General features: G+C 44.5%; 3 protein-coding genes across 3 annotated transcripts; 1 reads left to right on the top strand and 2 right to left on the bottom strand.

The window, feature by feature from the left end:
- The first annotated feature begins 158 nt into the window (after window positions 1-158).
- LOC103957640 lies at window positions 159-10035 on the top strand. The gene is given in 12 exon segments (XM_048575566.1): window positions 159-318; window positions 497-2562; window positions 2564-5573; window positions 5627-5802; window positions 5889-6142; window positions 6219-6363; window positions 6807-7005; window positions 7085-7420; window positions 7515-7634; window positions 7808-8175; window positions 8177-8512; window positions 8804-10035. Coding segments are annotated over 11 exon segments (7467 nt in total). The 5' UTR covers window positions 159-318; window positions 497-687; the 3' UTR covers window positions 9452-10035.
- A 147-nt stretch (window positions 10036-10182) lies between these two features.
- On the bottom strand, window positions 10183-11526 carry LOC103956726 (ethylene-responsive transcription factor ERF109-like). The gene is given in 2 exon segments (XM_009368753.3): window positions 10183-11339; window positions 11342-11526. Coding segments are annotated over 2 exon segments (642 nt in total). The 5' UTR covers window positions 11433-11526; the 3' UTR covers window positions 10183-10788.
- A 1262-nt stretch (window positions 11527-12788) lies between these two features.
- Window positions 12789-15203, bottom strand: LOC103956734 (pentatricopeptide repeat-containing protein At3g16610-like). Its single transcript, XM_009368763.3, has one exon. The coding sequence runs from the start codon at window positions 15201-15203 to the stop codon at window positions 12789-12791; it is 2415 nt and encodes an 804-aa protein (XP_009367038.2).
- Between the last annotated feature and the right edge of the window lie 283 nt (window positions 15204-15486).

Below are 15486 nucleotides of genomic sequence, written 5' to 3'. Positions count from 1 at the left end.
CAGGAACACAAAATGTACCGACTCCACAATCTGTTGATAAGAGAGGCGAAAGTGAAAATCAAAATCAGAGAAGTTTATGGGGGTGAAAGTATAAATAATACAAAATAAAGGGGAGCAAACAAGAAGACAGAAAAACCATTCCTTATTTTCCTCTCCTCTGGTGCTTAGCTCATTTTTCGATTTTTTTCTTTCTCTCTTCCCTCCGCTTCTTTTTCTGTTTCCGGTGACAGTAGGGCTTCTTCTATCTTACGCTTTCGCACTCGTGTTTTCTCCGTGGCGCACGTTAACCCCGCCGTTCTCTATCTTGCGCTCCCGGAGGTAAGCTCCTTATCCTACTCCCCCTTCCTCTTTCCTTTTGATCTCCTTAAATTCCGTCACTGCGAAACCCTAATCGAACAATAATCGCACTTGAATTTGGTGTTGTTTACAAGCATTACGAGTTAATTAGGTTAATTAATAGAGCAATTATGTGATGATTGACGTTTTGATTGGGCAGGGTTAGGGAGTGGCTCTAGGGTTTGGTTTTCTGATTAATTGATCCTTTTCTGTGAGATCCGCGGAGGGGGAGCAATCTCTGATTTTCGATATTTGGGCGGGCGGGAGAAGAAAGCTAGGGTTAGGGTTTTTGATGCGTTGGCCGAAATCAGAGCCCGCTAATTTGATCGTAGTGGGGGTCGGACGCCTGAGATGGCTAATCCCGGAGTCGGTGCCAAGTTTGTGTCTGTGAATCTGAACAAATCCTATGGGCAGCCTTCTCACCATCATCACCATCCACCGCATCATAGTGTTTACGGGACGAACAGGGGGAGGCCCGGTAGTCATGGCAGCGGAGGAATGGTGGTCCTTTCCAGGCCTCGCAGTGCGAACAAAGCTGCTGGGTCGAAGCTTTCTGTTCCACCCCCCTTGAATCTGCCTTCGTTGCGCAAAGAGCATGAGAGATTTGATTCGTTGGGCTCAGGTGGTGGTCCTGCAGGCGGAGGGGCTGCAGGTAGTGGGGCGAGGCCTACTTCGTCTGGTGTGGGGTGGACGAAGCCTACTGCCGTTGCATTGCAAGAGAAAGAAGGGGGTGGGGATCATGGAGGAGCTGATGATGCAAATGACCAGACTTTGCATGGTGTTGATGGGGTGAGTAGGGGGAACAGTGTGGGGAGCAGTGTATATATGCCACCTTCAGCTCGGCCTGGCGCGGTGGGATCTCTCCCTACTCCTGCATATCAATTGGCTGAGAAAGCATTGCTCTTGAGGGGGGAGGATTTCCCTTCTTTGCAGGCTGCTTTACCTTCTTCGTCAGGGCCTTCACAAAAGTCGAAGGACGGTTTGAATCAGAAACAGAGGCAAGCTGTCCGTGATGAATTGTTAAATAAGCAGAGGGATAGTAGTCATTCTAGTTCGCTTGTTGACATGCGGCCTCAATTGCAGATTTCTCGTCATGGTGGACAGAATGAGAATGGCAGTGAAAGTAAGGGTTTGGGTGGTGATCGAGCATCAGAGCAAGTAAAGAAGCAGGATGAGTATTTTCCAGGTCCATTGCCACTAGTACGGTTGAACCCAAGATCAGATTGGGCGGATGATGAGCGTGATACAAGTCATGGTTTTACAGATCGGGGCAGAGATCACGGGTACTCAAAAACTGAAGCTTATTGGGATAGAGATTTTGATATGCCCAGAATAAGTGTTCTACCACACAAGCCAGTTCATAACCCTACGGAGAGGTGGGGTCTGCGTGACAGTGAAGCTGGAAAGGTTTCTTCCAGTGAAGTCCCTAAGGTGGACCCATACAGCAGAGATGTAAGAACACCTAGTAGAGAAGGAAGGGAAGGGAACTCATGGAGAAATACCACATTTCCGAAAGATGGAAATAGTGGTCAAGTTGGAAATGACAGGAGTGGTTTCGGTGTAAGGCCATCGAGTTTAAACAGAGAAACAAGCAAGGATAATAAGTATAGTCTGACATCTGTTCAAGAAAATGCCCATGATGATTTTGTAAGGAGGGATGGGTATAGACAAGGAGGGAGACAGCCTTGGAACAATTATACAGACTCATATACAAGCAGAGGGCCTGAATGGAATAAACGTGACCAGTATGGCAGTGAACAACAAAATAGATACAGGGGTGATGCTTTACAGAGTAGCTCAGCATCCAAACCCTCATACTCTGTAGGTGGTAAAGGGCTTCCTGTCAATGATCCACTGCTCAATTTTGGTAGGGAGAAGCGCCCATTCACGAAGAGTGAAAAACCTTATGTAGATGATCCTTTCATGAAAGACTTTGGAGGTACTGGTTTTGACAGCCGGGATCCCTTCTCTGCCAGCCTTTTTGGAGTGGTTAAGAAGAAGAAAGATGTGATTAAACAAACTGATTTTCATGACCCTGTTAGGGAATCTTTTGAGGCTGAACTTGAGAGAGTTCAGAAAATGCAAGAACAGGAGCGACAGCAGATCATCGAGGAACAAGAAAGAGCTGTGGAGCTAGCTCGAAGAGAAGAAGAGGAGAGAACACGGATGGCTAGGGAGCAAGAAGAAAGGCAGAGAAGGATGGAAGAAGAAGCTAGGGAATCAGCAGTGGAGAGCAGAACAAGAACAACTTGATGCCATGCGAAGAGCTGAAGAGCAGAGGCTAGCCAGGGAAGAGGAGAAACGGAGGTTGTTTTTGGAGGAAGAAAGGAGGAAGCATGCTGCTAAGCAGAAGCTTTTAGAATTGGAGGAAAGGATTGCCAAGAGGAAGGCTGAAACAGGAAAGACTGGTGGTAATTCTTTGGCTGATGCAGATGCGAAAATGTCTAGGATGGAGAAAGAAAAAGATGCCTCCAGGGCAGCAGACATGGGTGACTGGGAGGATGGTGAAAGAATGGTGGAGAGGATCACAGCCTCTGCATCTTCTGATTCAAGTTTGAACAGGTCCTTTGAGATGGGTTCTAGGTCTCATTATTCTAGAGATAGTTCTCCTTTTGTAGACGGGGGAAAACCCGTTAATTCATGGAGAAGAGATGTGTATGAGAATGGGAACAACTCAAGTTTACTTCTACATGACCTGGATAATGGCCGTCATAGTCCCAGGCGAGATTCATCTGTTGGTGGGAGAGCTCCTTTAAGGGAAGAGTTCTATGGAGGTAGTGGATTCATGACTTCTAGCACTTACCACAAGGGGGGGATTTCTGAACCTCACATGGATGATATCACTCATTTAAGGGGGCAGAGGTGGAACCTTTCTGGCGATGGGGATCATTATAGCAGAAACATGGAGATTGAGTCTGAATTCCATGATAACCTTGTTGAAAAGTTTAGTGATGCTGGATGGGGGCAGGGACGTGTCCATGGCAATCCTTATTCTCCTTACCCTGAACAATCGTATCCAAATTCTGATGCAGATGGGCCTTATTCCTTTAATAGGTCACGGTATTCCATGAGGCAGCCTCGTGTTCTTCCACCGCCATCACTGGCTTCCATGCACAAAACCTCCTATATGGGTGAAATTAACCGTCCTGGCCCCTCAGCTTTTCTAGACAATGAGATCCAGTACAATCATGCAGCTAGAAGTGAACCTACTGTGCAGACAGGGTATGATACTAATCGTCCTGAGAATATTGGACAACCTCAAATAATTAATGTCAAACAAGAAAACACGGGGAGTGAGAAGCAGAAACTGGACAGTAACACCACCCCAAGGTGTGACTCGCAATCATCTCTTTCTGTGTCTAGCCCCCCTAGTTCTCCAACTCATCTTTCTCATGATGACTTGGATGAGTCTAGAGATTCTTCAGTGTTATCTGCTCCAGGAGACTGCGAACAGGTTCCCTTGTCTGGGCAAGAGAATGAACCTCTTGTATTACCTACCAATCCTGGACAAGAGAATGTGATGAATGCTTCTAATTCTATCTATGATGAAGAATGGGCTGTTGAGAACAACGGGCATCTTCAGGAGCAAGAAGAATATGATGAAGATGAAGATGGATATGAGGAGGAAGATGAAGTGCATGAAGTAGATGATGAAAATATTGATCTAACCCAGGAGTTCGATGATGTGCATTTAGAGGAGAAAGGATCCCCTGACATGGACAATTTGGTCCTAGGCTTCAATGAAGGTGTTGAAGTTGGAATGCCAAATGATGAGTTTGAGAGAAGTTCAAGGAATGAAGAAGGTGCACTTGTGGTGCCTAAGGTTTCATCTGGAACTGTTGAAGGACAGGGGCCATTTGATGGAATTTGTACTGATGAACCGACCCTTCAACCTATGGATGGGTCCTCCCAAGTGAATGTGGGTAGTTCTTCCAGAATGTTCCAAGAAACTGAGAAGGCAATGCAGAATTTAGTTATTCAGCCTAGTAATGTCTCTCATATGTCAGCTGCAACTGAACACGTGGAACATGTGGATGCTTCTAGTAGTTCTGGTCCATCTTCTCAGCATCCAGTTACATCTTCAGTTAGCTTTACCTCCCATTTGTTGTCCAGTCAGGCTGTCATGCCTACAGTATCTTCTGTTCCGAATCAGACAGAGGGACCTGTGAAGCTTCAGTTTGGGCTGTTTTCTGGTCCATCTCTGATACCATCTCCAGTCCCAGCTATACAAATTGGTTCTATACAGATGCCTCTTCCTCTGCATCCTCAGGTTGGTCCGTCTCTCGCTCACTTGCACCCGTCACAGCCGCTCTTCCAGTTTGGTCAGCTAAGGTATACCTCTCCTATCTCCCAGGGAGTACTGCCTACGGGTCCTCAGTCAATGTCTTTTGTTCAGCCCAATCTTCCGATCGGGTTTTCTTTGAATCAGAGCCCAGGAGGTCCTCTGCCTATTCAAACTGGTCAAGGAATTTCTCAAAATATGAAAAATGATGCTATGTTGAGTTTGGTGAATAATCAACCTGGAGTAACTTCAAGGCACTTGGATGCATCACAAGATAATGTATCAGAAAAGATAAATTCAATGCCCGCCGGAGAAACTGCTGAAACCTCTGTCATGGTGCAGCGGGGACCTGCTGTAACCCATGTTGGTGATAGCAGCTCAAGGTCTGAGTCCGTTTTTCAGGCGGAAGACCATAGACACAATAACTCGGTTGCGAAAAACTTTGGTGGTTTTTTTGGTACTCGGGAATCTCAAGGTCAGGCTCAAACTGGAGCAGCGCCATCTCAATCAGTTATTAAAGACAAAGATTTTAGTGGGCCAAGGAATCATGGCCCAACATCTGGTGGCAGAGGAAGAAAGTATGTCGTTACAGTTAAAAATTCTGGCTCACGATCATTTCCAGTTGCTGAGCCTTCTCATTTAGAATCTAGTGGGTTTCACAGGAGACCTCGACGCAATATGCAGCGAACTGAGTTTCGAGTTCGAGTAAGTGCTGATAAGAGGCAATCTACAGGGTCTGTATCTTCCAACCATGTTGGACTGGACGAGAAATACGTCTCTGGAAGGGGTTTTGGGCCTTCTGTAAGAAGTGGGCCTAGGAGAATTGTCTTGTCAAATAAACCATCACAACTGATGTTAGATTCAGAGGGTGTGAGCCCAGGTCCACGTAATTCACAAGAAATAGATTCTGGGAGCAAGGCTGAAAAGAGAGCTGGAAAAGATGCTTCGACAAAGAGTCAGAATGTCCCGCAATCTGGAGAGGGAAATCTTAAAAGAAATATTCATTCTGAAGAGATGTTTATGCTCCTCTGCAAAGTGGTTTTGTGCGTGTCTTTGAGCAACCTGGCATAGAGGCTCCTAGTGATGAAGACGATTTCATTGAAGTGAGGTCAAAGAGGCAAATGCTGAATGATCGGCGGGAACAGAGAGAAAAGGAAATCAAGGCAAAGTCTCGGGCTTCAAAGGTTGGAATGCTTGTAGTTTCATTTTGTATTTTGCCTTGCATTGCTTTAAATAGTATTGCTTAATTGCTTTTATGTACTCATGTTAGCAGGTTCCACGAAAACCTCGCTCTACTTCAAAAAGTAGTACTGCCTCTGCCAGCTCAGGTAAAAATTGTGCACTGGCAAATGGAGAAGCAGGAAACTGCAGTCACTCTGATTTCGTTGCCTCAGAGGGACGTGGATTGAATATGGAAGTATCAGCTGGTTTTAACACTAATGTGGTGTCTCAACCGTTGGCTCCAATTGGCACTCCTGCTGTTAAAAGTGATCCCCAAGCTGATATTAGATCCCACACAATTGGGTATTTGCTCGTTTTGAAAAACCATTTAAAGCCAGTAACTTAATACATAGATTCCTAATCATCGTTTTATCAACAGGTCACTGAACACAAGCTCCCTTCCTGTAGTATCAGGTAGTCCGAAAAATCTTGGGTGCGGCTCAATTGTTGACAACAAGAGTAAGGTCCTGGATAATGTTCAAGCATCTTTGGGCTCATGGGGTAATTCACGGATCAATCAACAGGTGTGCAAACCAATTATGTTGTAGATCTTGGCCTTTTGTTTTATCATAGGTGTTTCATTTTGGTTCTGAATAGATTTGGTAAGGTTACTGTTTTATTCTTTCATTGTTTCTTCACCAGTGTTGTTTTCATGACTCATATTGGGTGCTGTTATTTTCACCCAAGCATTTTTTTTTTTTGTTCTGGTTATGAAACAAAATTTTATTTTTCTTGGTATCAAGGAAAACTCATTTGTGTTCCATTCTTGTACCAATGAGTTGTTCACTGTTCTCGTGCTACTTATGGTTTAATTTACCTCATGTGTGTTCCATTATTGCACCTTTTTTGACACGCAGGCGTATCTATGCTTGATTGTACTGATGAAGCAACATAATATGACATAATTCTTTCTTCCCCCTCCCCCCTTCGTCTGTATACTGCCTAACTGATTGACTTCATGCGGCAGGTTATGTCATTGACACAGACCCAACTTGATGAGGCTATGAAGCCTGGGCAATTTGTGTCTCATGGTTCTGTTGGAGAAATTACTAGCTCAGTTTGTGAATCCAGCATGCCATCTTCATCACTGTTGGCGAAGGAGAACCCATTTTCTTCTGCTGCAAATCCAATCAATTCTCTGCTTGCTGGCGAGAAAATCCAATTTGGTGAGCATGCTAAAAACCTCAAGAGTTTGCTAAAAGTTGCATTTGTCATTTTTTGATGATTTTATTTTCCTATATTCAGGTGCAGTCACGTCTCCAACAATACTTCCTCCTAGCAGCCGCTCTATTTCACATGGACTTGGTCCACCAGGGCCATCTCGGTCAGACATGCAACTCTCCCACAATCTTTCTGCAGCTGAAAATGATTGTGGCCTTCTCTTTGAGAAAGAGAAACACACTGCCGAGTCTTGTGTTTATTTGGAAGATTGCGAATCAGAAGCTGAAGCAGCTGCTTCAGCTGTTGCTGTTGCAGCCATCAGCAGTGATGAAATTGCTGGGAATGGTTCGGTTGCTTGCTCTGGTTCGGTTGCAGATACCAAGACTTTTGGATCTGCTGATATTGATGGGATAACAGCAGGTGAATACTTTTGTGTTTTCTGGTGTAGTGGCAAACTTTCCTATTCTCCTATAATGTTTATTATCTTATTAGAATGATTTTTAATCTCTGGTAGCTGGAGCCGGTGATAAGAAATTAGCCAGTCAATCAAGGACTAAACAGTCTCCAAGTGTTTCCCTTCCAGCAGATCTATCTGTGGAGACCCCAGCAATCTCATTAATGCCACATTTACCAGGTCAGAATAATTTCTTTATAACCAATTTTGTTTTGGCCGCCCTTCCCAATAATGTTCAAGGTGCTGATATAGACGGGATAACAGCAGGTGTGAATGGATTTTTTGTTTTAGCAGTGAGTGTTACCTTTTCTTTTGATGATTCTTCTAATATTAGAATTTTTAATCTTTCGCAGGTGGAGCTGATGATCAACAATTTGCCAGTCAATCAAGGGCTGAAGAGGCCCTTAGTGTTTCACTACCAGCAGATCTATCTGTTGAGACCCCGCCAATTTCGTTGTGGCCACCCTTACCAAGACCTCTGAATTCTTCAGGCCAAATGCTTCCACATTTTCCTGCTGGCCCGCCTTCCCATTTTCCCTTTTATGAGATGAATCCCATGATGGGGGGTCCTGTTTTTGCTTTTGGACCGCATGACGAATCTGCATCTACCACCCAAGCACAATCCCAGAAGACTAGTGCGCCAGTTTCAGCACCACTTGGGACGTGGCAGCAATGCCATTCCGGAGTAGATTCATTCTATGGCCCTCCTGCAGGTTTTACCGGGTCCCTTTATCGGTCCAGCTGGAGGTATACCAGGTGTTCAAGGCCCTCCACACATGGTTGTTTATAACCATTTTGCACCTGTTGGACAATTTGGACAAGTTGGCTTGAGTTTCATGGGTACTGCCTATATCCCATCAGGAAAGCAGCCTGATTGGAAGCACAACCCTGCATCTTCCACCATGGGTGTTGGCGAGGGGGAGATGAACAATATAAATATGGTTTCTGCACAGCGCAACCCTACCAATATGCCTGCTCCGATCCAGCATTTGGCCCCTGGGTCACCGCTCCTTCCCATGGCTTCACCTCTGGCCATGTTCGATGTTTCTCCTTTCCAGGTAATATTTCAGCCTGTTGACCTAATATATCCCCTTCCGCTTAGTAGTTTTAGGTTTTGCAACATAGTGCGCTTTGGGGAATAGTTCTCTCTAAAGAGAGTCGGAAGTGGAATGCTTTGAGTAGTAGATTTGGTTCCTTTCAGAATTTGTTATGGATACATGAATCTATGGCGGGTGCAGGATGATAAATATGTTAAATTTTTAATGTATTTCTATTTGGTGGCGAACAGTTACCATACTCTTTTTTTCTGGAATAACAACTAACAAGTTTGTAAAAATTGTTGTCCCCAGCCTTCTCCTGATATGTCAGCTCAAGCACGGTGGCCCCATGTTCCTGCATCATCTCTTCAGTCTGTTCCTCTATCGATGCCCATGCAGCAACAGACAGATGGTATACTTCCTTCTAAATTTAGCCATGGTCCTTCTGACCAATCGCTGCCGGCCAACAGGTTCCCTGAGTCCCGGACTTCTACATCCATTGATGGCAGTCGTAATTTTCCTGTGGTGACTGAAGCCACTTCCACGCGATTTCCAGATGAACTGGGTTTAGTAGACCCTACAAGCTCCGGCAGCACTGGGGCTTCAACACAGAATGTTGTCACTAAGAGCTCATCTGTGAGTAGCACAGTAGATAATGCCAAGACTGATGTTGATCAGAATCTCGGTACGAGTGCTAGTGGACATAACGCTAGTAACGCCAAGTCTCAGTCTTCTATGCACAAGAGTAATATCCCAAACCAGCACTATGGCCATTCGTCTTACCATCAGAGAGGTAATGCTTCGCTGAAAAATAGCTCTGGGGGCGAATGGTCCCACCGACGAATGGGTTACCAAGGAAGAAATCAGTCTCTGGGTGCAGAGAAAAACTTTCCAGGTACTAAGATGAAGCAAATATACGTGGCTAAACAGACCTCAAGTGGGAGTTCAACAGCGTCATGAGGAGCCACATAAAACGAGCTGCCGCCTGTTGGGTTCGAGAAAAAGAGTGCACGTTGAAACAGTTGTTCAGGAATAAAAGATTTTGGGTTGCTTTTTTTGCAGCATCTATTGCACCGGCAGGTGCAGCGTCTAGAATTGAGATTGAGATTTTGTTGAGAGATATATAGGTGATAGGGTATGCTGGTTTTGCCGACGAAGGTTTGCAGAAACGGGCAGCAGGTGATATGATAGGAAACTATGGGCCTGCCTGGTGCTCCACTAGGGAGAAAAAGGGGATGGTGTTGACGAGGGAACTTTGTGATATTTTTCAGTTGTGGTCCGTTGATCGGGTTTCGATGTCTGAAATCTTTGTTGGCTGCATACCGAACTGTCAATTTATTGGAGAATTTGATGTACTAAAAAACAAACACCGTCGTAATCCAGGTAACATTCTTTTTGCAATTTCTGGTAAATGGTCAATGTGGCCGTCGGGGGATGCTTGTTTCCCCTTCTTTTTGACTTCACTTGATCTGTATTTGTATGTAATTTAAGTTGTGATAAACGATTCCTGCTTCTGCGGTTGAGTTTGAAGTAGGCGTTCGTTATATTTTCGCACTTAGGGATGAGTTTAACGTGAAAAACAACAATGGAGAAGTGTTGTTTAAACGGTGATTGTCACACACGGACTTAATTATCACGTGATGAGCGTTGTAGAATAATGCTGGAGTGTGGAAGGGTATGATTTCGGTTACAATCAAGTTCTTGTCTTTGGTTCAAACTTGTGACCACATTGCTAGTGGTTCAGTACGAGGAATGCCGTACAGTAACATATTGCCGTACCATTCCAACTTTGACCATTAGGTTGACTCTCATTTTTTTATTGAAAATTGAAATGCATCAAAATTTCGAAGTGTGACAGAAAAAAAAAAGGTTCAAAATTTCAAGTGGTTTTGATACCAAAAATGTGAGTGATTTTTCCTTGTGCTTCGTACATGGTATAATACGTCAAGTGTAATAATATAATTAGTTAGAAATTTGAAAATAAAATTTCTAACCAATTATATTAAGACACTGTGATGTAATAGGTTATGTTCCCAACACACTAAAAAAACTTGTCCAAAACTGTCGCGCAAAGCAAAAAGGGCACAAACACTAGTTTGTGGGCAGCCAATAGGTCATCAGCTTCACCATCTTGGAGGAAGTCCTTGTCCCACAACAAGAACTGATCATCCTCTTCATGACCAACGCTGCTTTCTGCCGTCGCCCCGCCGCCGCCAATTCCATATTCTCTGGTTGAGTCGCCAGGTTGACTTTGACCTGATCAAGCCTCCTCCTCCTCCTCCATGACGTCCATTTTGTTAATTTTTTTTTGCTTTTTGCTTATTAGCGAATCCTGGATTAGTACCGGCATTAGCACCAGTTCCACTACTAGAACTGTTGTTACTCGTGACAATGTTGACGTCCTGGTTCAATGGGAAATTCAGCTTTGCCCTATTCCCGCGGAACTCGACGGCGGCCTTGTCGTAAGCCCTGGCCGCTTCCTCCGCCGTCTCGAACGTCCCGAGCCACACCCTCGCCGCCCGCAGTGGGTCGCGAATCTCCGCCGCCCATTTCCCCCACGGCCTCTGCCTCACGCCCCTGTACTTGTTCTTGCTCTTCCTCGTAGTCGCCCCATTCATCCCGACAAACCCGGTTCCTAAACTCAGCTGCGGCTTCTTGTTTCGGTTCGGCAACGTTGGCGGGAAGTAGTTGCACCCGAGACACCCGGGTATCCCGCACAGGCGACACGTGTCCCCGTCTAGTAAGAAGGCCAGCATGTCCTCCTGTTGTGCCGGTTGGCCCGCTGCCAATTGCGTACACGTGGCATTGTAGACGGCAGTCATTGGCTGCAGGTGCTCAGGGGTAGGCCGCTGCTGCTTCCACCGGAGATGACGTGCTTGAGGGCGGCGACCATGATGCAGTGCTCCTGCTCCTGCTGTATCCGACTCATACGGGAGGGCATTTTGGTCCAATCAGTCTTCGCTCCAGGGATAGTTTCGTAAAAATACACCGAAAATCAAGAGAAGTTTTCAGTTCCTTCCGAGCAAACGAGGAAGAGAAAAACCATTGAGCGAAGAACGTGGAGGACAACGGGGAGAGAGAGACGGTCTTATAGGCGGATCGAAGTGAGAGGAGAGAGAGTGTCGGGATCCACGTGTCGGTCACCCGTGCTCACGGAGGGTTTTCACCATTCCGATAGGGAGGTGGGTGCCCACCGGTTGTCCAGCTCGAGTTTACAGTGCCACGTAAGTACGTTGGCGTGGCGCCACGAGAGGTTGACAGCGCAGCTTTTCTCCCACGCGCTTCCGCTTGGGTTCAGTGAGAGCTTGCCACGTAGCCTGAAAGGATATAAAATTAGTTTTTGGAGTTTTCGAAGATACGTTCGTCAAAACAGAAGAGAAAAACTTCGAAGAGAAACCTTTGGCTAATATGAAATGAAGGCTGTCAGCGTGGTACTCAACAATAAATTTTTCAATGTAATCAGTACGGAATAGTATACCATGTGTTATTATAGAAATAGTATAATATATATATTAAAAGATTAATAACTTAAAAAATAAAATTTCTCATTATTTCTATAAAAACACATGATGTACCACTTGTGTTTTGATAACAATGAAAAATTTATCGTACTCAATGTTCCGTTATTGCATGAATACGTAAATGCATTAGGCAAAGACCGTGCCAACGTCTGATGATCTTAATTTATTGAAAATGAAGCACTATTAGATCTCGAGTTTCTTTCTCATAGTTCGTTGCTGTGTGCACAAACTACAAATAACACAAAAATTATCGCCTCAACTTTGAATAATAGCTGCTTCTCAAACCCGAGAGCTAAAATACGAGGCTGCATTATGTTGTAATTAGGCTGCATGGGGAAGTAGATTATTCTGTCATTAATGAATGGTGGGATAGCTCACGTATTTTTTTTTTTTTAAAAAGAAAAAAAAAAATTTGCCTCTCAAAGATGAGTTTTGAGCCATAGGCCATATAGTTTACAAAGAATCTCTTCAGCGTGAGAGAACGACAATAACTATATAGACTTATCTCGTTAAAGAGAAAGAACGACCACAACTAGAGGGTGAGGTAGACAAAAGTAATGTTTTCTAACAATTGGACTTGTAAAGTAGACAGGAGTTCAATCTTTATGTTGTACAAACGCAAGACACTCTAAACACTTGTTTGGTATGTAACGTTTAAATTGAAATGAAAAACTCTCGAATTTTAAGGTATATTGAGAGTGAAAGCAGATAATTTTTCATTTGGGTAAGATGCTTTCTTTTTGCATTCCTTGTTTTAGTACTACTAAGCGAACACATCAATACACTTCCTTATCATTGAATCCATTTCCCATGACAAGACTAAATCCAGGTACTTTTCTCAGTTGTCTTTCGTCCATCTCAGACCTCACTCTCTCAGCATCTCCCCACCTCCCAGCTGCTGCATACACATTGTAAAGCATCACATGTGATCTCGAGTTTTCCGGGTCCGATTCCGAAAGCATCCTACCAATTCTTTCGCCAAGTTCAACATCCTCATGGATTCTACAGGCCCCCAACAAAGATTCAAGCATACTTGTTGAAGGTTTAAAGGGCAGTGCCCTAACAATGGCATAAGCCTCAGTCAGGTTACCTGTTCTTCCGAGAAGATCCACCATGCAGGCATAATGCTCGATTTCGGGTGATATCCCATGTTCCGCCATAGAGTTGAATACCAACCGGCCTTGCTCGACCAAGCCGCAATGGCTGCAGGCTGATAGAATACTTGAATATGTAATCCCATTGGGTTTTACTCCTGAAAGCTTCATCTGCAAGAAAAGATCTAGGGCACCTTCACCGTCCCCGTGCAGACCGTATCCATTAATCATCACATTCCAAGACACGGAATCCTTTTCAACCAGCCCTTCAAACAGCTTCCTTGCACTCAATATGTTTCCGCATCTTGCAAGCATATTGATTAGGGCATTACTGATAACCAGATCTTTGTCAAAGCCTTTTCGTATTATGTACGCCGTTACACAATCTGCTAGATTGAGGCTATTGAGTTGAACACAAGCAGAAACTAAACTCAGAACTGTCACATTGTCGGGTTCCAATCCCATCCGAAGCAATCCGCGGAAAAATGAAACTGCAATTTCGCTATTTTTAGTTTGTATCTGCACAGACAAAATTGCATTCCACAACGAAATATCCTTCATGTTTCCCGTTTGGAACTGTAACAGGCAAGAGTTAATGTTCTCAAATCTAGCATACATGAACATAAGTGATGTAAGGAGAGGGGTTTCTTGTACAATTCCGGTTCTGAAGGCGACAGCATGGATAGACTTACCCTGTAATTGTGTGCGGCATGCTGGCAATAAATTTAGCAAAGTTACATAATTTGGTCTCTCATCATCCTTTATCATTTCACCAAACAAGACCCAAACCTCATTCTGTAAATTGTGGTTTCGGAAGCCAGTCATCAGAGCATTCCAAGACACCACACTCCTCGTTGGCATGACTTTGAAAAGTAACCTCCCGGCATCAAGGTCTCCACAGTTGCAGTACATGCTAATAAGTGAATTTGCCAGAGAGATGTCGGCAGAGAACCCGTATTTTATAGTGTAACAATGAATAGCCATTCCTTGCCCTAAGCTTTTCTTCTCACTGAGACTAGGGAGTATGCTTATCAGGGTGACTAAGTCCAACTGGAAGCCCTCTTTCTGCATCTGGTAGTAAAAGGCAACCGCCTTTTCCATCTCGCAGTGGTGCACACAACAGGATATTAACGTGTTCCATGTTATGGAATTTTTTGTAGGCATTTCACGCAACAAAGTAATTGAATAGGAGAGGCGATGACAATCAGAGTAAAATGCCAACAGGGCATTTGACAGATTGAGATTTGAGAGGAAACCCTTCCTAATACTAAATGCATGCACAGACTTCCCCACTAAATCCGCCTCAAGTTTGGAGCACGCAGAAAGAACACTAACGATGGAGACTGCATCTGGAACAGACCCTGAAAATTGCATTTCACGAAATACACCGAGACTTAAATTCCATAGCCCGTTGTACATGTACCCAGAAATCATTGAGTTCCACAAAAGAAGGTTTTTACTGGGCATTGGCTCGAAAAGATACCGGGATGAATCAGTGTCTCCAAGCTTGGCATACATTGATACAAGGGCTGTTAGGACTGGCAATTGATTTTCTGATCCATGTTTAATAACACAAGCATGAAGGGACTCGCCGAAAGAAAGGCTACTGGAATTCTCACATGAGGGAATAACGGACACGAAGGTGACGAAATTAGGCTGCAAGTCAACCCGAAGCATACATCGGAACATCTCAAAAGCTGAGATGGCCTTCTGCATTTGTGTGTATGCAGAAATCATAGCATTCCAAACAATAACATTCTTTTCCGGTACAGAATCAAACAAGTTTCTAGCACCGCACAAATCCCCATCCCCGGCATGCATTGAAATCAAAGCAGGAACCAAAAAATTATTCGACAAGTAACCAGATTTGATAGCAAAGCAATGTAGGGACTTACCGGTATGCATACACCCCAAGCGAGTGCAAACAGGAATAACAGTGGCCAGAGTGCTCAAATTCGGCTTCAAATCCATAACGAGAATCTCGTCAAAAACATCAAACGCTTCCCAATTCAATCCGTTCGACAAATAACCAGGAATGAGTGCATTCCAGGCAACCAAGTCTGGTTGAGGAATTCTATCAATCAGTTGACGTGCCATCCCATACAACCGGTTTTCGCATAGAAATCAACCAATGCAGTCTGTATAACAAGGTTTTGCTCAAACCCAGTTCTTATCACAACTCCATGAACCTCTTTCCCAGTCCTAATCGCAGCCAGCGCCGCGCACGCCTTGATGACGAATGGAAACGTAAAGTCATCAGAAGGGCAACCGGAAGCCCCGGAATGGAGGTAGACATGCAAGAGCTCATGGTATAAGCCTGTGATTGCTAAGGTACCGGATTACGAGGTTCTGCAGGCCAAGACTTGGCCATTGGATTTGT

This window comes from the organism of the source record quoted next, unplaced genomic scaffold, assembly GCF_019419815.1.
Source record: "Pyrus x bretschneideri cultivar Hongxiangsu unplaced genomic scaffold, Pyrus_bretschneideri_v1 Contig8, whole genome shotgun sequence".
Lineage (NCBI taxonomy): Eukaryota > Viridiplantae > Streptophyta > Magnoliopsida > Rosales > Rosaceae > Pyrus > Pyrus x bretschneideri.
This window is presented reverse-complemented; position numbering and strand designations above follow the sequence as displayed.

Excerpts from the sequence above, each read along its gene's own strand:
- LOC103956734 (XM_009368763.3), bottom strand. The coding sequence starts at position 15,203 with ATGGCACGTCAACTGATTGATAGAATTCCTCAACCAGACTTGGTTGCC.